The sequence below is a fragment of the Lacerta agilis genome, chromosome 3, assembly GCF_009819535.1.
Source record: "Lacerta agilis isolate rLacAgi1 chromosome 3, rLacAgi1.pri, whole genome shotgun sequence".
NCBI lineage: Eukaryota > Metazoa > Chordata > Lepidosauria > Squamata > Lacertidae > Lacerta > Lacerta agilis.
Window position 1 is genome coordinate 94,226,614 of NC_046314.1, and position 27,685 is coordinate 94,254,298.

A 27,685-nucleotide genomic window follows, 5' to 3' on the forward strand; every position below is an offset into this window, starting at 1 on the left:
TCCTTACTTATCTTAGGCTCCAAACTTGATTTTGGTAGAATCTTCTTTCCCCAGCGACTCATCTCCTGTTGTTCAGGAGCGGTCTGGATCATTCAGAGAGGATTGAGGGGGTGCAGAGGACTGCAGAAGAGAGGTGGGGACAGACAACTTTCCTTCAATGAACTTCCTGAAGTTAATTTACCTTAGTATACAAACTAAGCCCTTGAGCTATCAAAATCTATAGATCTACTGCCTATAAAACTTTAACAACAATATATAGATATAACGACAAACCTTTTTTGCTTCTTCCAATACACTTTCAATGTCCTAGAAGATATTAAAAATATAATTATGCTAGCAGAATAATTTGTAAAGAAGGGGAGAAAGCAGGAGAAATGGCAAATGTGTCCTTTCTCTTTCAATAACTCTTTGCACCTAAAAGTTGTCAAACGTTACTTATTTAAACCACCACTGTCCCTTCTTTCAAACAGAAGGAAAGCTATTACTACGACTACTCATTAAAGTGCTTTTCCTTTTCAATTCATATAGTCAGGTACAGATAAAGGCAAACAAATGCACATGCATTTTGCAAAAGTAAAATGAATTTTTTTCCTGGTTTTATGTTATATGGGCCCATAGATGAGCTGTTTACATTTTTAACTGATCAGCACTGGAGACTTCTATCCCCTTTCACACGGGGTCCAAAGTAAATTCAGATGTTCCCAACCACAAGCTCTTGCTGGGATGAATAACTGCAGAAGGAGAGGGGGCTTTTCACAGAATCAGAGCTGGAAGGCCCCGCGGGGCTCGAAACCATGACCCTGAGATGAAGAGTGTCTCGTGCTCTACCGACTGAGCTATTTCGCCTGCACATCCTCCCCGGGGAGGAGGCATGTTAATTGTAGTTTTACTTGGTAACAAATACTGCGTTCAATCTGGAAAAGAAATATGGTTTATTAATGTCAGACATTAAGTAATTCATATTGAAGGAAGCTAGTAGTAGATAGCATGTGACTTTATGCATGTGTATAGGGAAGTTTTTAACGTTTGACGTTTTATTATGTTTTTATATTGGTCAACAAAAGAGGTTTAAAGACTGTCTCAAGGCAAATCTAAAAAAAATAGTATAAATACAGACAACTGGGAAACACTGGCCTGCGAGCGCTCCAGTTGGAGAACAGCGTTTTCCAAAGGTGTCATGGACTTTGTAGAAACTCAAACTCAGGACGCAAGGGAGAAACGTGCTAAGAGGAAGGCACGCTTGGCAAATCCACACCGTGATCAATTCCCGCCCGGGAACCAATGTCCCCACTGTGGAAGGACATGTGGATCCAGAATTGGCCTCCACAGTCACTTATGGACTCATTGTTAAAACCGTGTTTATGGAAGGCAATCTTACTCGGCTATGAGTGATCGCCGAATATATTGAAATAAACAAATTAAGGTCTTACATATACCGGGTATAATAACTGTTCATCAATGTACAAAGCAGACACGTATACAAGTGTATGGGCCACATGTGTGAAGCAGCACAGGAAGACAGGCCTCAAAACCATTTTGACTCCCAAACTGACAAAATGTTTCTCTGCAAGGGTGGTGGTGGTGATGATGGTGGTGGTGAGAGAACCTTCCCATTGTCTCAGGAATTAAAATGATTACCATCTCAAAGGAGTGGCCAGGCTACTAATCAGGAAGGGCAATCAGATAAGGCATTATCACATAAACTGGCAGACAGAAGGTGTTAAACAAGGGCACTCAGATTGTGTTGAAATCTGTTGGAGACTGCCTTTTTGTGTGATGTAGGTGTGATGTATGGGGGTGGGGGTGGGCTTTGGAATGCACTTCTTCTGTGATGTATGTGTGATGCTTCTGGGGGTGGTCTTGAACTCCAGTGTGGGCAATTTCAAATTTCTATATAAGGGCAGATGCTCATGGTCCTTCCCTGCTCTCCTGTATGTGGGGAAACATCCTGTTGCAACAGAACAATAAAGATCAAGCTTACTAGCTGCTTTGGTTACAGGTAGGTAGCCGTGTTGGTCTGCCATAGTCAAAACAAAATAAAATTAAAAAATCCTTCCAGTAGCACCTTAGAGACCAACTAGTTTGTTCTTGGTATGAGCTTTCGTGTGCTGGAAGGAATTTTTTATTTTATTTTGTTTTAGGTGCTTTGCTTCTGAATATTCTCTGGTTGGCCTCTCCTACCGATGGAGAACCTGCAAACGACTCTACTAGGGCTCTTGTGTACCCCATAAGGGAATAAGAGCAGATTTTGTTTATTATAATATTCTTGAAGTTTTTAACGTTTGACGTTTTATTATCTTTTTATATTCTGCTGGAAGCCGCCCCGAGTAGCCAAGCCAGAGGGGCGGGGTATAAATAATAAAATTATTATTATAATAGGGGTTAGCCATCGTAGGAAACGGGGCGCTGGACCAGACGGGTCCTCGATCTCACCCAGGGAAACTCTTATGAGATGAGAGGGAGAAGGAATCATAAACGGCGGCGGCGGCCAACCGCAGGGTGCAAACTCACCTCTCGGAACTCGGGCGCGGCGAGGTGGCAATGGCAGTCCACCGCCCCCATCCCGACGACGCGCGCGCGGAACCGAACGCCGAGGGGGCCTCGCTTTCCAGCCGGACCTATTTTGCCGAAGCTCCCTCTCTCGCGCGCACAGCCAACCCGCCTTTCAATACGGCTCGGCTTAGCACTGCTTCCGGATGAGGGAGGGAGATAAAAAAATCAACGAACGGTTTCTCCGAGAGAGCGGGAAAAAGGAAGGCCGAGATGGAGAAGGCGCCGCCGCCGCCGCCGGCTGTTGCTTCCCCTCGGGACTGCCGGGTGCGGTGCTGCTCGCGGCGCCAGACGGCCGAGTTGCTGGGCTACTGCGAGCCTTTCGTGCGGAAGCTCGGGGAGGGCCAGCCGGTGGAGGCCGAGAGCTTGGAGCAGGCCGTGGGGGAAGCGATCTGGGTAAGGGCGGCTGGGAAGGGGGATACCCTGTTTCTATGGCGTGTCAAATTCAAAATCATTTATCTCCATTGCGTGTCACTGAATTGCTTGTGGAGCCTTGTTCTGTGGTGCTGAGATGTTTGGTGCAATATTTTTTTTTTTAAAAAAATTTACTTTTCCATATATAATAAAGTATTATTAATATTTATTATTATTATTATTATTATTATTATTAATTCTGCCTTTTCGTCCTGACGGGGTCAAGGCGGCTTTAAGATAAAAGAGAAACAGATCATTGCAATACAAACATCACAGCACCAGCCGTTTCCTTAAATATAATTTTAAATGCAGTAAACCACAACAGCAGCTAGCCTTGTCATTTTTGGGGGTGGGAACAGGGGAAGCATATCGGCAGCTTAAAATTAGAACCATGACTTAGATGCATGTTAAAGGCTCCGATCCAGTAAGTCTCTCCACATGTTTCCTCTGAGGCAGGGCTGTTTTTCTAGAAAAAGATGTGCTGGAACTCGCCATGAACGCCTCCCTTGTTCTGCTATATTGGCAATGGCACCCACCTGAGAGGTGCAGGAACTGAGTTCCAGTGAGTTCTGGCTGGAAAAACGCCCTAGTCTGAGGAGGTTGTCTTGATTTATTGTTTCTCATCTCATAAAGAGATGAATGGATGGCAGGTGTAAAAGTATAGAGGACTCATCTTTACTCTGGCAAGACCATACCTGCAATTACCAGGAATTTATTGACAGGCCTGCTTCAGAACACCAGCATTTAGCAATTTCTAAATGAGCAGTGACCAACAAAAACATCAATATCTCCTGATGAGTTACATGTTGATTTGATTCACCCATTATTCCTAGCAAGACTAACAAAGGAGTTGGGTTTATCTTTGTATTTGCAATAATTCCTGACAAGGTTCTGGTATCTTTAAAATGCCATTGCAGGTTTTTTGCTTTGTTTTTTGATAATCTATTTATTTGTTTTTGGTTCATTTCACCACACTTTTCTGTAAAATCAGCCAAAGATATAGATAGGGAGGGAAGTAGATAAGTGTATATATATTTAGATACATAATTTTGACAATAAACAACCAGTAGTACTGAAACAGTATGAACGTGGATAAAACTGGAAATCGTACATAAAATGCTTGTTTGAATAACAAGGTTCTCAAGGGGGGATATTCCACACTTAGGGTGCTGCAACTGAGAAGGGGCTGAGGTGCTGTCCTTGGTACCTACAAATAGATTTCCATGGCAAACAGGTCAGAGACCAGGACCTCTGATGCTGATCTTAAGGCACTAGAAGGCTTGTGTGGGTGAATGTGATCTTTTAAGTTAACCCAATATATTACATTACTTCTGGAAATAAATGAAGTTATAATTCAGTGGTTGAAGTTTCATGAGTCCCTCTTTCAGTGTTAGGGAAAGCAGCCCCTGTAAATTTTCATGGTTCTGGGATCTGGCTAAAATAGTGATATTATAGATGGCTATTGTATAATTCTATTTTTAAAAGGCTTTTTCTGAATTTTTAGAGTTGTTCACATACAGCATATTACAGTGAAAGTATACATGTTTATTTGGAAATCCTATTGTGTTAAATGAGGCTTAACCCTTAGTAGGTTACTTTAGGAGTGCAGCTTTTGTGATTCTTGCAGCAGACATCTTGACTAGGCCAGTACTATTGTCATATTACAGGGTTGTATTCTTTCTCATCAAAGTGAACCAGGGTGGATTTGATTTAAATCATGATTTAAATCACTAGTCAGTAAGACTCGATTGGAATCATTTTTTATTTTTTTAGAAAGACTCATTCTTGCTGGTATAATCTTAATATTTACAACCAGAGGAAGGTTTCATTTTCGGAATAATAAATTTTCAGAGTAGTTTTTACAGTTATATCAAAAATTACTGATTTGGTTATACTATTAGAAATACATAGATAATTATGAAATTATTGTGAGGTTTAATAAGTTAACTGTTTATATTTGGACAACTTTTCTGCTTTACTTTATTGGAAGGAGAAAAAAAATCATTTCCTTAATAACAATTTAAACAATTTATTTAACTAAAGCAGTAACATTATAGCATATGTATCCATGTTTGTTAACTGACGTGGTTAAACGTGTTTGTTTGTTGTTGTTTTTTGAAAAACTTAGACTGTGTTTTACCACACATGAAAAACTTAAAACAAATCCTTATTTCTTAATAAATAGCATTTGGACTATAATGTAACTTAAATAGAAAACTATCTTTAGAAAGATTTTTCCTCCAAAAGCATTTTATTTTAAAAATCCAATTTAAATTTAAAAAATCCAATTTAAATAAAAAAATCCAATTTAATTTTTAAAATCTGATTTTTTTTATTTTTTAAAAAAAAACATTGATTTTTATCCACCCTGAAGTGAACTGAAGTATTTTATAGTCTTAAAAAATGATGTAGACTACCTTGTGCCTTAAAAATAGAGCTGAACATTACCTTTGCATGGAGGTGAGCACTATTCCTGCCTTGGAATTCTTGTTTTTGTAACCTGAGAAAGGCAGGAAAAACATAAGCTTTACCAAGCTTTTGTGCTGTGGGGGGAAGCATTTGGCCTGGTTATTAAAAATTGCCTATGCATGGTATATGGGCTGAGTCTCGGGCTGGTTAAGAAACAGTAGCATGATTTGCATGTAACTTTATACCACAGTGGAATGGTCTGTCCCCCCATATATAGACCACACATATAGCACACACAATCTCACATATACACACTTTCAAATACACACATACAAACATACATCTCTCTCTCTCTCTCTCTCTCTCTCTCTCTCACACACACACACACACACAGCAAGGTGTCTTTTCAGAGCTGGGAGAAATACTGCCTTTTGCTTTTCACAGAATGTTTTGTGAAGATTAAAAGGCGGTGTTATCTAACCCCCCCCCCCAACTATCTTTAGCTTTAAACAAACCACAGTTTCCCAAGTTTGGATGTAACTGTTGCTCATGAGAAACCAGGCAAAACTCCAGCCGTTTCTTTAATAGTTTTATTGTGCATACTATGTACAGTGCAGAGCTAAAAAGTTCATGTGTGTATCAACCGTCTGCAGAATCCGGGAGTGGCCCCTTCCGGTTCTGACCCCAACATAAGAGTTTCGGTATACAGTGGTGCCCCGCTAGACGAAAATAATTCGTCCCGCGAAAATTTTCGTCTAGCGGGGTTTTCGTTTTGCGGAGCGGCAATGGGAGCCGCGCTCCGCAAAACGGAAAAAAAAAAAGACGAAATTTTTTTGTCTTGCGAGGCAGCCCCATAGACTTTTTCGTCTAGCGGGGCAGCCTCCCGCTAGACGAATGCTTTCGTCTAGCGAGTTTTTCGTCTAGCGAAGCATTCGTCTAGCGGGGTACCACTGTACAAAATTTCTGCCTCCCCTCTTTTCGTTTCACCCTCTGCGTACTTGGGGCGACGGAAATAGCGTGTCTCCCTTCAGGGTCTCCCCGACATCCCCAGAGCCTCGGCTCTCCAGCTTCTGAGCTTCCTGCCCCTCCCCACTGGAGACCTCGCTGCTCCCTCCGCTGGACGAGGAGGTGCTACTGGTCAGGTGGGGCTGAGGCTTTCTGTAGCATCCTGAGAGCCCTTCCACCACTAAGAAAGAATGAGGCACTTTTAAAACAAAACAGGAAGTTTATTTGTCTACACATAAAGAGGTTATAGCTTAGTGGTTACTTTTGCAAGGCACAATACTTTGTTTCAAATAGACACTCTTAGCAGAGATGGTTAATAACTACTGTATCTCAACACTTGCATCCTGTAACTGGGCAGATAAATTCTTTCTAGGATGGTTATTGTTTTACACTATCCATAAAACTCTTCCTGCTTTTCCTATAGTCCAAACCAGGGGTCAGCAAACTTTTTCAGCAGGGGGCCAGTCCACAGTCCCTCAGACCTTGTGGGGGGCAGGACTATATTTTGGGAAAAAAAATGAACAAATTCCTATGCCCCACAAATAGCCCAGAGATGCATTTTAAATAAAAGGACACATTCTACTCATGTAAAAACACATGGCAGGCCCCACAAATAATCCAGAGATGCATTTTAAATAAAAGGACACATTCTACTCATGTAAAAACACGCTGATTCCCGGATCATCTGCAGGCCGCATTCAGAAGGCGATTGGGCCGCATCCGGCCCCCAGGCCTTAGTTTGGGGACCCCTGGTCCAAACCTTCCCCTCATGTAGATCTTTGTGTGCCCAAAGATAAAATCTGCCAGTTTCCACTGCCAGATAAAATCTAAGTCCACTCAAATAGCCAGGGACTCCTTCTGCCCAACCAAAACAGAAAGTCCCTATCCTGAAACCCAGGTCCCTGTCCATTTCTGACTGTTAAGTGTAAGCATCTATTCCACACACTCTTTTCTGAGTGGCTGAACTACTAGCCATCTCCCACTGGTTGTTGGGTCACCAGGAGGCAGACCCAAGACCTGTCCATCACATCCTGTCTCCAGAGTGATGTGAGCCAGCTTTTCTCCATAGCTGGCTCCTTTATGCAGGGGCGTAGTGGTCCGCTTGGCTGCCGGGGGCGGCAATCCAAGCGGCACCCCTGGAGGCGGGGCGTCGCTCCGTGCGCATGCATCATGATGTCACGATGCATGTGCATGGAGTGACGCCCTGCACGGAGGCGCCGATCGTGGGGCGGGGTCCCGCCCCGAGTGTCACCCCCCCTAGGGTGCTGCCTGGGGTGGACCGCCCCCCTTGCTATGACCCTGCTTTATGCTACAAAGAAGTAGAAAAAAGGGTGACAGAATGCGGTAGTTTATTGAGTGTTATATTGCATCAGTAGATTAATTAGCATTTTTAAGAGTTCTGATGTACTGTATACAATTTCTACAGAACTTTGAAACAGCTGTACAGGCAAATATCACTGTTAACGGACTCCCATGGCAGGAGTCATCAGATGATCCTCAAAATGGTATGTGAACTTTTGAATATATTTTTCTTATTTTTGTGCTAACTTGTTTATGTTTTAGTCTTCTGCCTATGAACCTCAACAAATGTATGAAGAGAGGGCATCTACAGGTGCCTTTTAATATACTAGCCCCCTGGTGAGTAGACGTTTTGTTGTGGCAACTTCAACCCAGGTTTAAGGTGCCATTTGGCACCTAGTTTAAATATCTGAGTTTCTAACACTGGTTGGGAACCATATTTTTAGGTGAGGCGAAAGGGTATGTGTAAGCTGACGCACTTCAAAAATAACTTTTTTATAATTTTTAAGTGTACCTGAAGCAGTATGAACATCAGCAGGGAAGTTGTGTTATTTTTTTGTGCAATTGCTGAATCTTTTGATATTCCTTTTATTACCAATTGTACAATACAACATTGTTAAGAAGAAGAAGAAGAAGTAGTTTGTGTTTTTTAAAAATATTGTCAGGTTTTGTTATTACTATATTTGGACTATTTGTAGGACTAAAAAAGCCCCCAAAACTTCCTTTCCCCAGGATTTTCTTTTTTGGGTGTTACCATGTTTGTCCAGCAGAGGATGCTCAAAATACATCCTTGGCAGTAGCAGTACCTCTATTTAAGAGGGGTAGCTAAGTTAGTCTTTTGCAGGAAAATCAACAAAAAGTCTTGGGGCATCTAAAAAGACGAACAAGCTTATTATGCCACAGGTTTGTGAACTAGAGGAAGTAGATTCTGGCTTATATAATAATAAATGCCCTATGTGCTTTATGCATCTTCCTTACCTAGAAGCTGGTCTGTTAGCCATTTCTTTAGGCAGTAATTTTGCAAATAATTTTAATTTTTGAGTAAATCTTCTAAATTAGATGCCAGGTTTTTAGAATGGAAGTATGGCTAAAGGTTTTGCTGTCTTAATTTAATCACTCATTGCTATGAATCTGCTACCACCTGTTGGGAAAACAAGAAATAACCATAGCTAAAAACTTTGCTGTCACTAGGTGTGTTGTTTTGTGTTCAAGTCCAGCTTGTGTGCTTACCACAGGCATCTGGTGAGCCAGTGTGAGAATAGTATGTTGGACTAAATGGACCATTGGCCTGATCCAGCAGGCTCCTTTGATGTTATTTAGATGGAGCAGAATTGCGTCTTTGCTCCAAAGCACAGGACTAGAACCAATGGGTGGAAATTTTAGGGAAGCAGATTTCTGCTGCACATTAGTAGAACCTTTCTCAGAGTAGTTTAACAGTGTTCAAAAGCTGTTCAGCAGTGGAACAGGCCACCTTGAAAGGTGATGGACTATCCTACTCTGGAGGTATCTGAGCTGAGGCTAGACAGCCAACCGTCAGGGATGCCTCCTTAAACCAAGCCAACCGTCAGGGATGCCTTCTTAAACCAAGGCGTGCTTTTCCATAGCAGCAGGGGGCTCAATTTACAAATGGAGCACACTCAACAGGAAATGGAACATGTTCTGCTTCCAAGGCAAAGTTCACAAACCAAAACACCTACTTCCGGGTTTGCAGCATTCTTCATCCAAGTTGTTCATAAACTAAGCTGTTCTTAAACCAAGGTACCACTGTATAATACATCTTTCAGTTTTTAGTTCTTACCAGGTAACTGAAGATAACCTTGTGTTTCTCAGGGAATGGGGTGGGGTGATACCTTAGCCAGGCATTTCTCAAAGCTCCTTGGGGGATCTTTAAGACCACTGGACTTGGTAGAGGAAACATTTTTTGCAGAGATATAGCAAACAAGACTTTCACATAGATTTTCCGAATAATTTTGCATACCGTATATTCATATCTATCGTGTGAATTAGATACAGATATCAAACTCCTTGAAGATCAGCTTGATGAGTTAATAGTGGAGGTGGCTTCCAAACGCAATCAGTATCCCAGAAAAATTCAAGTGCATGTGGTCCAAACACTTAAAAGAAAGCAAGAGTTATTGGTGAGTATCCTTAGTTCTTAGTTCACTTGATGCATTTCAAAAGAAGAATGTGGTTCATCTGTTGCTTATGAGTAGGCCAGCAGATACTTTTGAATGTTAGAAAGAAAATGTAAATTCTAGCTTTTAGACTACTTGAATTCCTCTCCCTTAATTTCACTGTACTCCAGCTAGGGAGATCATGCCAACAATTGCTGTGAGGATTGAGGAAGTTTGTGCTGAGTGCACACTTGCCCTACGAATGTATTTTAGAATAATACATTTAAAACTGGTTTTTCAATGCAAGGTGTTTTTTTTGTACCACCAGAATATATTAAATGCTTCTTGAAAAATGATGTTCCACTGATAGCAAGTGTGAAGTGACACTTCCTTTGGTAGTGCACATAGGGCCAAAAATATGGTTTAGCATGTCCAGGATATGGTTGCAATTAATTTCACTTTCTCTGCATCTTTTTGGGGCACATCAGTCCTTCTATCATGAGTTTAATTTTTAAAAGTGCAAAGTGTATAAACATTAGTTGCAACTTTGCCACTGAGTGCTGAGTTGAATCCTTAAATTGAAGGTATTGGGGAGTTATGAACTATCACAGTATCTGATTCTGCTCCTTGCACCCATCCTGCAGTTTTTCCACTGGTGAGCATGTTTGGCTAAATGTTGCTCTCAAGAATGTATCTAGTGAAATGCCTTCAAATTTAAGTTTACCAGATGGACCTAACAATGAATAGATAGATCCTAGTTGCACTGTGTCTTCTGTTCCTTACTGTTTCCCTGCTGCAACTATTTTAACCTCTCAGATGCCAGCTGTGTGCAAGCTACTTTTCAGTAAAGAAAAGCTAAGCATTGCTTTCCCCGTTTCCACTCTGTATTTTTATTTTTATTTTATCAGCACGTGTTGTAAGCTCAGGTTCTGTGTGCCTCTTACACCAGGCTCTAATCATACTGCTATACTGTGAGCACAAACAGTGTGCATAACTGTGTCGTCAAATGTTGGTGATCAAGAAGTGATCTGTGGGACAGAAAATATGCCTGCACTGGTTCTCTGATTTTTATTTGGAGGCAGAATGCCTCTGAATGAATACCACTTGCCAAGAAACACAAGTGGGGAAAGTGACCGTGCTCTCAGGTCCTGCTTATGGGCTTCCCATGGGCACCTGATTGGCCACTGTGAGAACAGGATGCTGGACTATAAGGACTGTTGACCTGTTTCAGCAGGCTGCTCTTACATTCACTTAGTTTTTTTGTGCCACTTCCTAAGCCTAGCAGCAGAGGGCAGTGTTTGGTCATTCTTCTAAATTGCATTAGAATTTGAAAATGCAATTGTTTGATAGTTCAGATTAAAATGTCAAGTGTATTATCATTGCAGCATTTAGGCAGCCTAGATAAATGAGGGAAATGGATCTGCTTTTGGTAGTTCTTTGTACTGGAACAAGAATGCTGGATGCTACTGGATAATCCTACTGCATGCCTATCAGAATGAATTCAATTCTCTATACAAAAAATCAGACTCTCAGTTATGAATGATGTCCTGTTCTAAGCTTAATAAAACTCAAAGCAAACCAAATACTTAGTGATGGAGGTTTTAAATAATATATTTGTTCATACAGGGCTGCTATCGACCTCTTGCGAATCATCAAGAGATAAAAGCAGAACCTTCTCAAGGTAATTGTTTGAAATGATGAAATTATAGTTTAATGCTAGCCTGAAAATGTCACCATTGCAAAAATAAATATAAAATGCTGCACTTTTTCATATTCTTGACAGTTACAATTTAAAACACTTACTGCTCTGTTCACTCTTTTCCAGATAACCATGTTAATCTATTGCTGAAAAAACAGTGCAAATAGCACATTTATTATGGCATAAGCTTCACGGACTAGAGTCCATATCATTGGATGCATGAAGTGTTATTCTAAACTGGCAGGCATATATACACACAGCAATAGGGGTTTATTTTTTTCTTTTCACCTGTGTGTGTGTGTGTGTGTGTGTGCGCGCGCACCTGCCAGTTTAGCTGGTACACCTGACTTGGACTCTTGTCCATTAAGCTAATGCCATAATATATACATTAAGTCACTAAAGCCTCTTGTTTATTCTCTGTGGGCAGTAGTGGCTTTGTTTAAATATTTTAATTTATTTAAATGTTTGGGAAACCATCTCTTTGTGGTTTTTACTGTGCTAAGCTCCTTAGAGGCTGTGGTAATTGTTGTTAGTATTATAATAATATTTATTTACCATATTTTTCGCTCCATAGGGCGCACCTCGTTTTTAGAGGAGGGAACAAGAAAAAAAAATATTTTTCTGGTTTTCCTCCTCTAAAAGCCCTGTTGTTGTTTTTTTTAGGGTCAGCTAAAAGTTTTGCAGCTTTTTTTGCAAAGGGAAAAGCCCTGGTTTTTTTGAGGATCAGCTAAAAGTTTTGCAGCTTTTTTTGCAAAGGGAAAAGCCCTGGTTTTTTTGAGGATCAGCTAAAAGTTTTGCAGCTTTTTTTGCAAAGGGAAAAACCCTGTTTTTTGAGGATCAGCTAAAAGTTTTGCAGCTTTTTTTGCAAAGGGGGAAAAGCAAAGCTCCTTTTGCAAAGTGGGGAAAGCAAAGAGGAAAAGCTCCGTTTTTATGGGGTTCAACTCACATTTCTGCAGCTTCTAAAGGAAAGGGAGCCTTTTCTACAGTTTCCAGACAGATAATCTAATCAGCCAGTCACATGTCGCTGGGGAAACAAACAACCTCCCTCTGCAGCACATTCAACAATGGAGGGTGGGGCTGAAAGGGAGCCGGGACTCTTATCTCTCTCCCGATCTCTTGCTGATCAGCTGCTGAGCGGGGTCCTTTCAACACCCCCTTTTCTCTTTGTAAAATATAAAGCATGGTCCTCTTTTGGCCCCTGGGCAATTCAGCTCCAGGGACCACCATTCGCTCCATAAGATGCACAGATATTTCCCCTTCCTTTTTAGGAGGAAAAAAGTGCATCTTATGGAGCGAAAAATACAGTATATCTCACCTTTTTCCTTGATGGACTCAAGGCAGGTTATAGCTAAAATAGAAACAGCTAAAAACATAGATAAAAAGCAACCATTAAAAAACATTAATAGAATATATATATATATATATATATATATATATATATATATATATGTATGTATGTATGTATGTATAGTGTGTGTGTATGTATGTATCTCTCTGTGTGTAGACTGATAGATGGATGGATGGGTATGGATACATATAGATATAGATATATGACATACAGATCATTACAATAAAAACATCATAGCACCATCCCTTTCTGGACACCAACTTTGAATTGTGCACAGAAACACTGGTATCCAGTGGAGCAATTGTAACAAGGGAGTTGTATGACACCTAAAACCAGCCCCAGTCAGCAATTTGGCTGCAACTCTTCAAGCCATTGACATTTCGGAGCACTTTGACTACTGTTCCAGTGCAGACATTCTGCCCCTTTTTTCTAGCCCATGTGCCGTTCTTCAGAGGCACGGCTTTTCATTTCAAAACTCTTCAAGTGGGGCACTAAACAGGAATGCAGGCTAGGAGCATAGCAGTCTCTGCCTTATGCCAGGCCAAATTCTTTGTCCACTTACTTACAGCAACTGTCCAGAATCTTTGGCAGAGGTCTTTCCCATCACCTGCTACTTGATCTGGGATTCTAAGCATTGATTCTGGGATGTCCGGACATTGCATGCAAAGCCTTGTGGTACCACTGAGCTACAATCTTATCTCCTTGGTTAGTAGATTGTGTGTGAATTCTGGTTAGTAGATGGTGTGAATTCTGCCACCCCAGCATGTGATTATCATTAACACTTTGTTAAACACACTCTTAATTTAGAGCAGCGGTTCTCAAACATGTTTTCTCTTGCCAGAGAATAAAAAATTGCTCGCCCCACACCATTTTTTTTTATTGATAAGAAATGCATTGGAAAACAAAAAGAAACAACTCCTAGCAGTGCTTGATTTGTAACACAGAACACAACTACTTTATAACATGATCATGGGGCATCCAGAAAGTATAGAACAATGCAGCTACATAAGAACATGAATCATTCCCAATATATAATTATAAACAAGCTTATTACATATGTACCTTAAATATGTATACAAACTCCATGAGAGGCTTGAGCTGTTTCCCCCCCCCCCCCGGGTAATCTCATTTAGATTAGGTCTAATTTGAGACAAACTCACTCTCATCTCCACATCAACACAAAGAAGCCTTTCTTTTCTGATCTTTCATATTTGTCAGATTTGAAAATCCCTGTTCACAACAATAAGTCGTGGAGAACTGTAGAAGAATAGCCAATGGTGTTGAATAAAGGCATGGATACTGTTTCTGGTCATATATTCATACTACAATGAAATGTTTAAATGTTTCTTTGATTGTCCTTGGATCTTCTTGCCACCCTTGCCATCAACTCCTGCCACACCACTGTGGCCTGACACACCCTTTGAGAACCTCGGATTTAGACAAATATAAAGTTTTTTTCCATCAAATTTGGGTTGAGTTCTAGTGACATTTTTTGTGGCTTAGAGGAGCTGCTTCTTCTTGTGCAGCAAAGGATTTCCCTTCCTCCTATCTGGCTTTGGGTGCATTTGTGCTAGCAAGTTGCACATGTTTCCAGAGGTTTCCTACAAAGTGCATTCATCCTGTGGACTCATTGGGTGACTTGAGGCAAGACATTTTGTCTCTCACCAATAACAAATCAATATTAATTATTTAACTTGCAAAGTATTGTAAGGATGAGTATTTATAAGAATTGTAAATAACTTTCAAAATGAAAAGAACTATAAATATGTTTTAGTCCTTTTTTGCATATCACAAAAGCAGTGAGTCCCCAGCAGTGATTGCTTCTTAACTTTGTGTCTTAGCAGAGCAGAAATACAAATTACTAACAAAAAATATTGTACAGAATTATGCACTGCGTTTATCTGCAAAGTGTTTATTTGCATAGTTTCTGGGATGTTCATGCATCCCAGTTTAGTAACTGGTGGCCAGAAACCAAAGATATTTAGATTACTCACTACCTCTCATTTCCTTTTTTCATTTCCCTGTGTTTTGAAAGCCGTGAACGTATTTCTGTTACTAAATATCAAGCACCTTTAATGTACTATCAAGTAACAATCTGTCCAGCGTATTATATCATATAGGAACTGTTGGGCTAGATCAGTTCAGATGATGCAGTTCTCTGTGTTCAAAAGAGGCCATGCGGATGCCTATGAGAGGTTCACAACCTTCAGTTGTTTGTAATAAACTTGTACTCCAGTCTCTAGATGAGATGGACAGGTACTTCAGTCTCTGCAGTGATGGGCAAGAATGTCCAGCACCCAACTGTTTAACAATAGTAGCGACAAAATGAACCCTCACACACTCTGCCGCTACCCTAAGTTATATATTGCTAAAATGAAGAAAGCTTGAGAGAACAAGGAGTGGATTTCTGTCTAGAAGCAGTGGAAGATTTATTCAGTTCTGGTACTCACAACTAAAATTGTTTTGCTCTACATTATTCAATTTTGCTCCAGCTTCAAGTATGTGGATCTTAGGGTGCTAGTAAAATACCAAGTAGATCTTGTAAACCTGAACAAAATGAAAAATAAAAAAATCCTTCCAGTAGCACCTTAGAGACCAACTAAGTTTGTTCTTGGTATGAGCTTTCGTGTGCATGCACACTTCTTCAGATTGTGCATGCACACTAAAGCTCATACCAAGAACAAAATTAGTTGGTCTCTAAGGTGCTACTGGAAGGATTTTTTTTATTTTTGTATTTGTTTTGACTATGGCAGACCAACACAGCTACCTACCTGTAATTGTAAACCTGAAGTCTGCCTACTGCTGCTCTACCTTGCTGCAGCTCCTGTCATTAGTGGTCCCACTTTTCAGATTGAAAACAGAGAAGAAGAAGAAGGAATTTTATTTTACTTTATTGCTTGATTGAATTTACATACCGCCCTATACGTGGAGGTCTCAGGGTGGTTCACAGAATAAAATCAAAATATAAAACCAGAAAATACATAAGCAAAATAAAAACAGCAAACCAATACCCCACCCCTCAAAAAACCTATATTTTAAATGCGCTTGGGATGTCAATCAAATCAACCAAAAAGGTAAAGGACCCCTGACAGTTAAGTTCAGTCGCGAACGACTCTGGGGTTGTGCTCATCTCACTTTACTGGCCAAGGGAGCCGATGTTTGTCCGCGGACAGGTTTTCCAGGTCATGTGGCCAGCATGACTAAGCCACTTCTGGCAAAACCAGAGCAGCACACGGAAATGCTGTTTTTTTTTTTTTTTTTTTTTTTTTTTTTTTTTTCCCAAAAATATTTTATTTATAGGCTGTTCAACAAAGATATACAACAAGCAATCCAACTTCAAATCATAATAAAAATGTTTCCAAAAAAGAAGAAACATTGTCACTTATTGTTGTCAGTTTGTTAAGTTACTGTTCCTTTCGTTTCTGGTTACAAAAAACAAAATTGCACTAATTTAAATGATGTTAGCCATACATATCCTTTCATCAATCCATATATACATAACACCCAAAGGGAGAAAGAACACAAAAACCAAAGAAAAAATAAAGAGAGAAACAAATCAAACACCCTCATCCCCCTCCCTCCCCCAAATACAACCTAAAAAAATAAAACAACAAGCATATTAGACCTGAAAAAAAAAAAACCATGTCAACCACAAAACTCAACCCTCTCGACTTCCTGTCAATCCCAAACGTAAAATTCTCTCTTACTCATGAGTGTGTACCAACATATCTCCTTATCTTTCTAAAACACTTTACTTCACTACCATCTCGACCAGTGCCCCCATTTCCCTTCAATCTCTTATTTTCTTTCACCAAGGCTATTGAAAAGCTGGCATAGCCATCCTTCCCTTAGTGTACTTTTCAACATATATTTTATATCTCATCCAATTATCTAAAAATTTTTGCTTTGATCCCCCTCTTAAACTGTTAGTTATCTGGGCCATCTCGGCGAACTCTTGCAGTTTGTTATGCCACTCTATTAATGTAGGTGGCTCTTGTTCTTTCCACCTCTTTGCGATTATAATTCGGGCAGCCGCTGTAGCATACAGGAAGACCTCCCTTAATTTGACTGGGATTTCCTTATCTAAAATGCTCAATAGGAGAGAATCAGGCTTCTTAGGGAATGTGATCCCTAACATTTTCTTAATTTCCTCATAAATCTGATTCCAGAATGTTTTTATCTTCTGGCAAGCCCACCACATATGGAACAGATCTCCGTTAGTCCCCCCACATCTCCAGCACACATTAGTTGTTCCTTTATAAATTTTTGACAATTTTGAGGGTGTGAGGTACCACCTGTGTTGGATTTTCATCATGTTCTCTTTTATATTTGAAGAAGTCGTAAAGTTCATACTGACCCTCCAGAGGTGCTCCCACTCCCTCATCATTATCGGTCTTCCAATGTCTTGCGCCCATTTCACCATAGAGGACTTCACAGTTTCTTCCATTACTTCCCATTCCAATAATAGTTGGTACATTTTTGCAATTACTTTATGATTATTCTTTATTAAATCTGTCTCCAACCTTGTTGTCTCTTTAACAAACCCTGTTTTTTTATCTTTCTGGAACACTCCATATAATTGATGGTAATCCAACCATCCTCCCAACTGATCTTTTATCTCATCGTACTTTCTCAATTTAAGTTCTCCTTCATCCTCTATTAATAACATATTGTACGTAGGCCAATTAGTTCTCATATTTCTTCTTTTGAGTGCCTTTGCTTCTACAGGGGATAACCATTTTGGTGTTTTTGGTTCCAATAATCTTTTAAATTTTTCCCAGGTTTTAAATAGGGCGTTTCTGATTATGTGGCTTGTGAAGTCTTTATGAACGGCGTATTTTCCATAGTGTAGATATGCGTGCCATCCGTATCGAAGATCGAATCCTTCTAGATCTAACAATTCATTATCTCGGAGTAGAAACCAATCTTTCAACCACGCAAAGCATGCGGCTTCGTAATAAATTTTGAGATCGGGGAGTCCAAATCCACCCCTTTCTTTTTTATCTATAAGCACTTTATGTTTTATTCTTGACCTCTTACCTGCCCATACAAATTTTGTTATCTCCTTATTCCACTCCTCTATTGGTGTTGTTTTCCCTATTATTGGGATGGTCTGATACAAAAAGAGCAATTTAGGTAATACATTTAATTTAATTGCTGCTATCCGTCCCAGAAAAGAGAATTTTAGTTTGTTCCAAAATATGAGGTCTCTTTTGATTCCTTCCCAGCATCTTTTGTAATTATCCTCAAAGAGGTTTATGTTTTTATTTGATAGCCAAATGCCCAGATATTTAATTTTAGCGTATATTTTAAGTCGCGTTATCTTTTCAATTTTGTTTTTGTCCTCCACCGAGACATTTTTAACTAATAGTTTAGTCTTATTGTAGTTCAGTTTAAATCCGGAGACTCTGCCGAAGTCTTGCATAATTTCTAAAACTTTTACCAGGCTCCCTATTGGTTCTTCTGTAGTCACAATTAAATCATCCGCAAAGGCCTTTAACTTGTAGATGTTCTCCCCCAATCGGATACCTTTGATACCTTCTTCTTTTCTAAGTTGGTTGTTTAGTATTTCCATAGTCAGAATAAAGATCAATGGGGACATCGGACATCCTTGTCTCGTCCCCTTGTTAATCTCACACTCTTGTGATATATCTCCGTTTATAATAATTTTAGCTTTCTGTCTCTTGTAGATTGCATTAATACTATTGCAGAATTTATCCCCCATTGCCAATTGTTGTATCGTTGATGTCATAAATTTCCATGATAAGTTATCGAAAGCTTTCTCTGCATCCACTGCCATGAATGCAGCTGGTTTGTCAATTCTGACATCTAAATATTCTAACAAATTTATTATTATTCTCATATTGTTTTGAATTTGTCTCCCGGGGAGAAACCCTGCTTGGTCCCTATGAATGATGCTCTGTAGTACTTTTTTTGTTCTTTCTGCTAAAATGGAAGCAAATAGCTTATAATCGTTGTTGAGGAGTGATATCGGTCTAAAGTTTGATATATTCAAATGATCCATTCCTTGCTTTGGGATTAGGGTGATATAACTTTCCCTCCAGGTTTCCGGAATATTTCCTCCATTCATGATGTTATTCATAATATCTTTAAGCGGTATCGCCACTATAGCTTCAAGACATTTATAATAACTAGCTGAAAGGCCATCTGGGCCCGGCGATTTCCCACTTTTAGCATTCTTTATTGCTTCCTGGATTTCAAACATTGTAATAGGGCCATTTAACCACTTCCTTTGTTCTTCTGATATTATCGGTATATTGGCTTGTTTTAGGTAATTTTTTATTTCTTCATCAGTTTCCTGTCCTTCTCTATAAAGTTCCTTATAGAAATCCACAAATCTTTTTTGGATATCTTCGGGGTTTATTATAATTTGGTCACCTATTTTTATTTTATTAATTATCCTTTCGTCTTCCTTTTTCTTTAATTGCCACGCCATGAGTTTCCCTGGCTTATTGGCTTGTTCGAAATTTTTCTGTTTCATAAGTTTCGTTTTCCACTCCAACTCCTGATTAATTACCATTGAATATTGTGACTGTAATATTTTGATGTCTCTTTTTATTTCCTCGTCATCTGGTTTTTGATATAACTCCCTCTCTTTTTTCTTTAGTTCTTCCACTATACCCTGAATTTTCTTTTCCTTCTCTTTTTTTAAGTAGGCACTTTGCTGAATGAAAAAACCCCTGACCACTGCTTTCCCCGCATCCCATACCATGTTAAGGTCCATTTCGTCATTTAAATTCAGCTCAAAATATTCTTTTAGGGTTGCCTTAGCTTTTTCTACTATTTTTTCATCTTTTAATAGTGTTTCGTTGAGCCTCCATCTTATTATTTTTTTCTTTTCTCCTTTTAACCAAACTATCACCGCACTATGATCGGATATTGTTTTAGGGTGGATATCTGATTTATATATTTTGTTAATTAAGTCTTTAGAAATCCAAATAGCATCAATTCTGCCAGCTGTGTTATTAGGGTAGGAAAAATATGTATACTCCCTCTTGAGTGGGTTTTGACTCCTCCATGCATCTTCTAGGTTTAATGTTTCCGTTAGGGAGAAAAAAGTAGTTGGCAATTTTATCTGTTTCTTTTTGGATACCCTTGGCGTCCTGTCCCATTCCGGGGCGGCAACCCCATTTATGTCCCCCATTAAAATTATTTTTTCTCCAATGTATTCCATTAGTACCTCTTCCAGGGACTGGTAAAATTCCCTCTTCTTTTCATTTGGGGCATAGATGCCTACCACCGTCAACTTCTCACCTTGAATTGTTATTTTAATAATTACTACCCTACCTGCAGTGTCTTTATACAACAGCTCCGGTTCTAGTTGGGGTTTCGCATAGATTACCACCCCTCTTTTCTTATTTTGGTCTGATGAGACAAATTCTAATCCTAATTTTTTATTAGATAAAATTCTAATATGCTGTTGTGCGACGTGCGTTTCTTGAAGACATATCAGATCGAGTTTCTGCTTATATAATATATGCTCTATCTTATTTCTTTTGGATTTTTCATTTAAGCCATTGACATTCCATGTTAATATTTTCAAGTTCATATTCAACTTTTTGTTCAGTTTTTGAGGGGTCTCAATCGCCTTTATTTGTTTGTTTATTAATTTGTTAATGAGATATTGGTTGTACTTTTATTGTATAAGACCAAATCCGCAAGAAACAAAAAGTGAAAAAATAAAATAAAGATTATAATTCTATTAGAATGTACAGTTTACAATTTTCCCCAGTCCACAACGCTAACCTTCTTCTTCCTCCTGTTGTTTCCCCGCAGCCTCCGCTCCCTTCCCCTGATGTTTTTTACCTCCTAACTCATCTTTGTACGTTCTTCTGAATTTGTCTGCCTCTGCCCAGGTAGTGAATTTCCGTCTCTTCCCTTTGAAGTAAAAGGAGATCCCCTCCGGGAACTCCCACCTGTGCACTATAGATCTTTCTCTTAGTGCTTCAACGAGCGGTTTGTATTTGTCACGTTTTCTCAGCAATCTAGGTGGTACAATTTTATGGATAATGATTTCTGAGCCTGATATTCTGAGTTTTTTCTTACTACTCACTTGTAATATCTTATCCCTCAAGTCCATAGTAACACATGTGAGTAAGCAATCTCCTGGCCAGTTATTTTTCTTAGCGTAGCTCGATCTAATTCTGTACACCTTTTCTATACTTTGAGCTACCTCTAGGTCTTCCATTTCAAGCCATTTGGCCAACTCCATGGTTATTTTTTCCTCTATCTGTTCATTTGGCTCTTCTGGGATCGCTCTTAGCCTGAGGGTTTTTTCCCTCCTGTGCATCTCTATCAAAGCGATCGCATCTAGCACTGCCTCATGGGTTTCCTTCATCTCTTCTACATCCTTCCTAACTTTGTCAACCTCTGTCTTCCTTTCCTTATTTTCCTTTTGAGTCTTTCTCACCCCTTCCTCCAGATTGATTGTTTTACCCTTCAGTTCCTGGACCGTTTTGGTAATCTCCAAATTTTTTATCACCAGTTCATTCATTTTTCCCGTAATCTCTGTGACCATCTTAGCGTTCTCATCAATCTTTAGCCCCATCCCATCCAGCTTCTGATCAATAGTTTTAGCATTATCATTCATTTCCTTTTTCAGGTCTGAAATATCTTTTTTCAGTCCCATTATCAGTTCTTTCATTTCCATATTTAAGTTCAGTTCTGGAGTTGAACTTCTTCTGTTGGTATTTGCCGCCGCTCCCGATGCCACAGAGATCGTGTTCCTCTTATTAATATTAGACATTCCCCTCTGATTTTACAGTGCAGGGGTTCTTTTCACTTATTAGGACATGCGCCAGAAGTGAAGAGGAAGAAAGGAAAAAAGAAAAAGAAAAGGCAAAAGAAGAAGGGAAAGGAGAAGAAAAAAAGAAAGAGGGAGGAAAAAAAGAGAAGAAAGGAGAAAAAAGAACAAAGAAGGGACAAAGAAGAAGAGGAGAAGAGATAGAAAGAAAAGGAAAAAAAGGGGGGGAAGGAAATAGAGAGAGAGAAGGAAAAAGGGGGTAAAAGAATAGGTAGAAGGGAGAACGTAAAAGAGAGGTGAGGAAGGAAAGGAGAGAGAAAAAAAGGAGAACGAAAAAGAGAGAAGCAAAAAAAAAGGAAAAAAAGCGATTATAACAATTCTGATAGAAAAAAGAGGAGTAAAAGAGGATAGGGAGCAAATGCTCAAATAATTAAACAAACCAAGGAGAACAGAGAAAGTAGATAAGGAGTGAAAAGTACAAGTAGAAGAGAGGTATATAGAGAGAAAGATAGGGGAGGAGTTAAAGCGTTAGCCCCTAGCTCAAGGGGAGAGTTCCCCCATTACACTTAGAGCAAATACCCAATATAGTCAATTCAGTCACAAATCAATTATCCTTTACAGGTGATACCTCCTGCTTCACTCCTAAAACTCTTAGAACATTCTGCTCCTCCCACACCAATTTTATCAACCCTTTGTCACATCAGTTTCTATTAGCATGAGGTACAGAGTATATAAAGACAGAGAGTTTTTACATTAATTTCAAAAATGCCTATGAGGGTGTTACAAAGTGTCTACTCTCTTATCCACCAATTGGTAACGTAGTCTCTGTCTTAATTCTTAAGTCTCCACAGAAAATAGTCCCTCATTGTCTTTCCCCAAAAATAAATGCAACAAAGTAACTTCTCTCTCAACCACCAGATGGCAGCGTTGTATCCGTCTTTACTCTCTACAGGGGATAGTCCCTCAATGTCTTTCCTCGAGACAAAGTTTGTTACATTTAATCAAGGCACCATTTTAATCTTTTTCTTTGTCCTCCTCTTCAACTGTCCCAGAGAGTCCAAAAACTTGTAGACTTACAAAGTCCAAAAACTTAAAGACTTATAGACTTACATACCCAGTCTCTTTCGTAGAATACAGCATGCAGACTCATTAAAGCGTATTCTGGAGTTCTTTGTACCGCTTCGTATCGCTATTTCAGGGTTCCGGTAGCGGAGAACAGCATTCTCATATCCTGGCTAGCATTTCCTCTCTCTTTAGTCTCAGTTCCATTAACTCCAATGAGTCAGCAAATTCTAGTTACCACGCCAACCAGAGTCATTTATAGGAAAACTTTTAGCGGGGGAGGTGATGAAAAACAGCACCCCTTCCCAGAAAAACCTTGGATATTAGGCACAAAGTATAGTTACGTTTGGGGGTAACACCCCTTAACTTATTCTTTTCTCCTTCAGCCAAAGTTAAATTAGATGCCACTTCCTGCTTCCCACCTCCAGTCGCCAGGCAAGCGCTACAATAGGAGGGGGGAGCAACCCCCTATCCTTTAATCCTTTAGTCCTTTAATCCTTTAATCCTTTAATCCTTCAGTGAAGATAGGTTTTTGTTTTTTTTGCCTTCGCTTCTCTCCCTGTATACTTCTCCAGCAACAGAGGGGTTTTACCGTCTTTGGCTTGTCTTACTTTGACTGGAATTCTCCCGCTGGTTGCAGCCGGCTACAGGCTTTCTCGCTGGGCGGAGGGAGAGCTGCCCCTGGCGTCCCAGGTCCCGTCCCTCTCGAGCTCCAAGTCTCGATTTTCGGGGACCCCACCGACGTCGCAGCTCTTCCCTATTAGGTCCTGGATGCCCTCCACGGCCCCTTTAGAGGTCGCGAAGCCTTGCGAACCCCTTTTTCCACCAGCAACGAGTGCGCGTCTGGAGAACCCCAACGGCGCGCGGGCGGTTGCAAGTCGCGGGAAACCGGAAGTGTTTTGCAGCTCGGAAATGCTGTTTACCTTCCCGCCAGAGCGGTACCTATTTATCTACTTGCACTTTGACGTGCTTTCAAACTGCTAGGTGGGCAGGAGCTGGGACCGAGCAACAGGAATTCACCCTGTCGCAGTGGTTTAGAGCACAGCGCCACCCACGTCCCAAAAATCAACCAAAGGCCTGGTTTAAAAGGAGTGTTTTTGCCTGGCGCCCAAAGGTGTATAAGTTCACTCAAGGGGCTCGTGGGTGAGTTTGTAACGTACAACATGCCTTGAGGATGCCATGCAAATGACAAGGTACAGGAGTAGCTTATTGGGGAGCAGGAGGGACAGAGAAAAACAATGGAGATAGAGGCAGGGGTAAATGGATGAAGAATGGGTATATGTTTCAGATGATGAAGGGTTTGAAGGTGGTAAGAGTAGTGGTGTCATGCAGGTGTTCTATGAGGCAGCTGAAGCTGCTGTAACTAGAGCAAAGGTATGAAGATCACAGGCATAAATTCTCCCACATAAATTCTGGGGTGCAAAAACCATGCAATCCTTGCCCTCCTGCCCATTTTACAGAGGACTATCAGAAGATGTGAGCTGACCTAGTAGGGCGCTCCAACTCTGTGGCAACCTCATAGATGCATGGAGCCAGTCCGTCAAACTTCTCCAGTAACTGCTGCTGTTTTCTGGCTCCTTATTGGAAAATGTTTGTACCTTTGAGCAAGAGTTCACAGGCAGAAGCTCCTTAGGGTGGCTTCTATTCCCACATAGATTATTTCCTGTCTGCCTTCTCCACTGCTGCTAGTGGACTGCAGACTCTCTTCATAAGTTTCTTACTCCTCGTAAGAAACTTATGAAGTGTTACCTTTGTGTCAACTCTGTGTGTGTTTGCACTTTTCATGTATAGGAAAGTACTCAAGGAATCATTTCTAGCTAATTTCATTTTCTTTTTATTACAACAAAGTCAAGTGTTGTTTTTTTTAAAAGCTTTTAACGTAATCGCCACATTTCTTATAATTTCTTATTTCTTACTGAGTTTGACCCAACAGTGAAAGTTCTTGTTTTGCAGCAGGTGGGATTTCCACTTCTTTGTTTCTGGCTTAGCATTTTTTCACTTGCTAGGTTTCTGTTGAAAGGAAAGCGTGTAGTTGTAACGTCGCAAAGTGAAAACTAGGGCTGAGCTGGAACTTCTTGCATGCTTTTGTTTTTGCTGAGGTCAGCTGAGCGAGCTGTGCAGTCCCCTAAGCTAGCTGGGAAATGGCCAAATCGCTTGGGGAGGCGTGAGGCACGAACATTTTTTTTCATGAGCCTGTTCATGGATTCAGAGAAATGGTCCACCAAATCCACAAAACGCAGCTGAGGGCCTTTAAGAAAAGAGCCCATTGCAATTATGGCAATCGTCTTGATTTCTGTTGAACAGGGCGGCTGTTATCCAAAAAGCATCAAGCGCACAGGGTTAGGGTTGCCTGCAAAGATTTGCCCTTTCGAGGGGTTTGCGCAAAATCCATTTGTCTACCAGTTGACAATGCAAATGTTGTTGCTTGGTGTCCTGGGTTGCAGCCGATGGCTGTATTTCGGGGGTTGTTTTGTGGTGCTTGCCCCTTCTCTTTACCACAATCTCTGCCACTTGAGGATGCCTCGCCCAGCATTTGCTCACAGAACTGCTCTTGCAAGTTACTCTGTGAATTGGGAAAGGGTATTCATGAGTCAGAGCTGATTCACATTTTGGGCAGCAAATTGTTTGCAGCATTAACAACATTAAGTGTGAAGTGTGCATTTGTAAACACTCAGCGGACATGTGCTGAGGAACCTCTGTAAGTCAGAGTTCCCAGCACCTGTTCACTTCAAGTCAGCGAGCTTACAAACACACGTCTGTGCTTTAGGAGGCTTCCTGATGCAAACACACTTTCCACATAAAAGGCAAGCTGACCCAATATTGCAAATGCGGCATGAGTGGGGCAATCTGATTTGCATAAATTGCATTGCTAGTAGAAATAAGTCTCTTAGCCCTGGCTCATACCCTTAGGAACCAATACCTGATTCCCCAGGGGCCTGCTTGCATGACCTCTCTGCCTGAGTGAAATCATGTGAGGGGCCTTTTGCAAGAATTGTATTTGCCTTGCTCATGTGTTAACTTTACCTGCACAGTAGTAACAGGCCATTTCACAGAGGAATTTGAAACGTTGTGCTCTCTGGGGCACAAGTTATTTTATGCATTATTCAGTTTTCTCCTATGTACATGTTTTGAGTTTAGGTCCTCTGTGCCTGTTATGTGTTGTAGTAATTGTGCACTTATAAATGATCTCTAGTAATGGGGGGAAAACCATAATTGTGAAGCAGTCTTTACAATTCTGTTGCATTGCAGGTAGACATTTAGTGGAACTCAGTCAACATTTCCCCCTTTTCAATCTTAAAAGCTATAAATAAATAAATATTTTATACCCTGGCCAGACACAAAATTGAACAATTGATTAAAATACAGCTTAAAATTAAATTAAAATCAGAATAAAATCAGATGGCAACCCACGAATTATAACTATAGGGGTTGGGAACATTAAGTGTTCTCCAGGCCCCAACTCTTCCCATTTGTTTTATTTGTGCGAGTCTTAGTTATTTGTGCTGATCTTATATGAGCCGGTGAGAAGAGTTAGGGTTATACTAGATAAATAAAGATTATACTAGAGTTGGATTCAGCAGCTTTGTGTTTATGGAAAAGAAAGTATGATTTCACGCAGGAAGTAAGCAACCTAGATTTATAACATGACAGTTTAATATCACAGGCTTGACTCAGAGAATCTTTGTGGAGGGTTTTCAAATAGCAAGCAAAACCAAAGGACTGATAGCAAGCAAGCAAGCAAACAAACAAACAAACCTAATCTTGTTATTATGCCTAATCTTGTAAATAAACCCACATAATTTACTAACCCATAAAAACTTGAATCAACCCACCTGTCCACATTGTACTTATGCTAGTCATTTGTGATTTGTGACTGTGAGGAGTCTGTAATGTTTCCCTGTCTGGTCAACTGGAAATGATAGTTACTTATCACAGATAGCCATGCACAAGCATGCTTTCATTTTTATATATATTTTATATTTTACATTTTAAGCCAGCTCTTTGTCCAAGGAGCCCAGACTGTCTCTCTCTGTCCATTGTATCCTCACAGCTACCGGTATCAGGTGAGATACTGTGACCAACTAAAGGATACATAGTCAACTTCATGGCTCAACTCAAATCTCCCTGGTCTAGTACAGCTCTCGAACCACTATATCACATTGTTTCTTTACTTATGTGCTGGGTGAATAGGAGTTTCCTCAGTTTCTAGAGATGCATCCTGTACATGCTCATGGATTTCCCCCCCTCTTAAATTGTTGGGTAATCTGGCCAATGTAGAAAGATCACTCCCGAAACCTATTCGGTACCATTCCTTCATGCTGGGAACTTTTGATGCTTTCTCAGTGAAATAAAGTATTTTAAATTTATGTGAAATAGTGGAGACTACGTGTAATAGTGCTCTTGTAATCCTTTTTTTGTACTTTGTTGTGGGCCAATTGAATTTTCTCTCCCTTTTATAGGATATGAAATCATTTTGTTTCTTTGCAGATTCTCGTATGGCCGACTTGAGGCTTTCAACAAAAACTGCATCCAGGGACACTGGAGAGTTGTTTAAGGTGAGATCTGGAAGGAAAAGCAAGAGCGACACAATCAGCTGGGAGCATTTATACTTATTTTTGTGGGATGTGAAACACGAGAGCAGTCAAATACAACATTGCTAGAGTGGACATAGAAGGGGAACTCTAGGACAGCCAGTCGGAACTTGCTGTTTATTCTGGGCTGGAATGGACTTCCTCTGTGGAACTGGAGATGGGTGTGGCCTCACCTGGGCAGGTAAACAAAAGCACCAGGCTGGCCACCATCTTTCTCTCTTTTGGATCGGCTGTTCAACAGAACAACATCTAGTTAGGGCAAAGATGCTCTCTTGGCTTCCAGCCAAGAGCGGACAAAGGGGCTTTCTCCCATTTGGAGATAGTCTCCACATGTATACTATTTTCTAAGCTAAAAGTCTGCCTTCTAGGATCCTTTTGTGAACAAATGTGTAAGTAAACTCTTTTTATGCTTTTATAGAAGACTGTGTA

At 40.2% G+C, this 27,685-nt stretch overlaps 2 protein-coding genes across 8 annotated transcripts in view; one reads left to right on the forward strand and one right to left on the reverse strand.

Moving 5' to 3' along the window:
* TATDN3 (TatD DNase domain containing 3) overlaps nucleotides 1-2,657 on the reverse strand; it is a 21,556-nt gene extending 18,899 nt beyond the window's left edge. For 3 of the 7 annotated variants that reach the window (XM_033144804.1, XM_033144802.1, XM_033144801.1), the window contains exons 1-2: nucleotides 2,512-2,657; nucleotides 274-306 (exon numbers count right to left, since the gene is read on the reverse strand). In XM_033144804.1, the coding sequence (XP_033000695.1) occupies nucleotides 274-306; nucleotides 2,512-2,562 (84 nt within the window). In that variant the 5' untranslated portion in view covers nucleotides 2,563-2,657. Of the gene's footprint in view, nucleotides 1-273; nucleotides 307-845; nucleotides 915-2,511 lie in introns of those variants that run through there. The other 4 variants (XM_033144799.1, XM_033144798.1, XM_033144800.1 and 1 more) reach the window with 3 other exon arrangements.
* NSL1 (NSL1 component of MIS12 kinetochore complex) overlaps nucleotides 2,649-27,685 on the forward strand; it is a 27,712-nt gene continuing 2,675 nt past the window's right edge. The window contains exons 1-5 of the mRNA XM_033144805.1: nucleotides 2,649-2,946; nucleotides 7,805-7,883; nucleotides 9,685-9,815; nucleotides 11,418-11,472; nucleotides 27,153-27,220. Of these exons, the coding sequence (XP_033000696.1) occupies nucleotides 2,764-2,946; nucleotides 7,805-7,883; nucleotides 9,685-9,815; nucleotides 11,418-11,472; nucleotides 27,153-27,220 (516 nt within the window). The 5' untranslated portion in view covers nucleotides 2,649-2,763. The remainder of the gene's footprint in view (nucleotides 2,947-7,804; nucleotides 7,884-9,684; nucleotides 9,816-11,417; nucleotides 11,473-27,152; nucleotides 27,221-27,685) is intronic.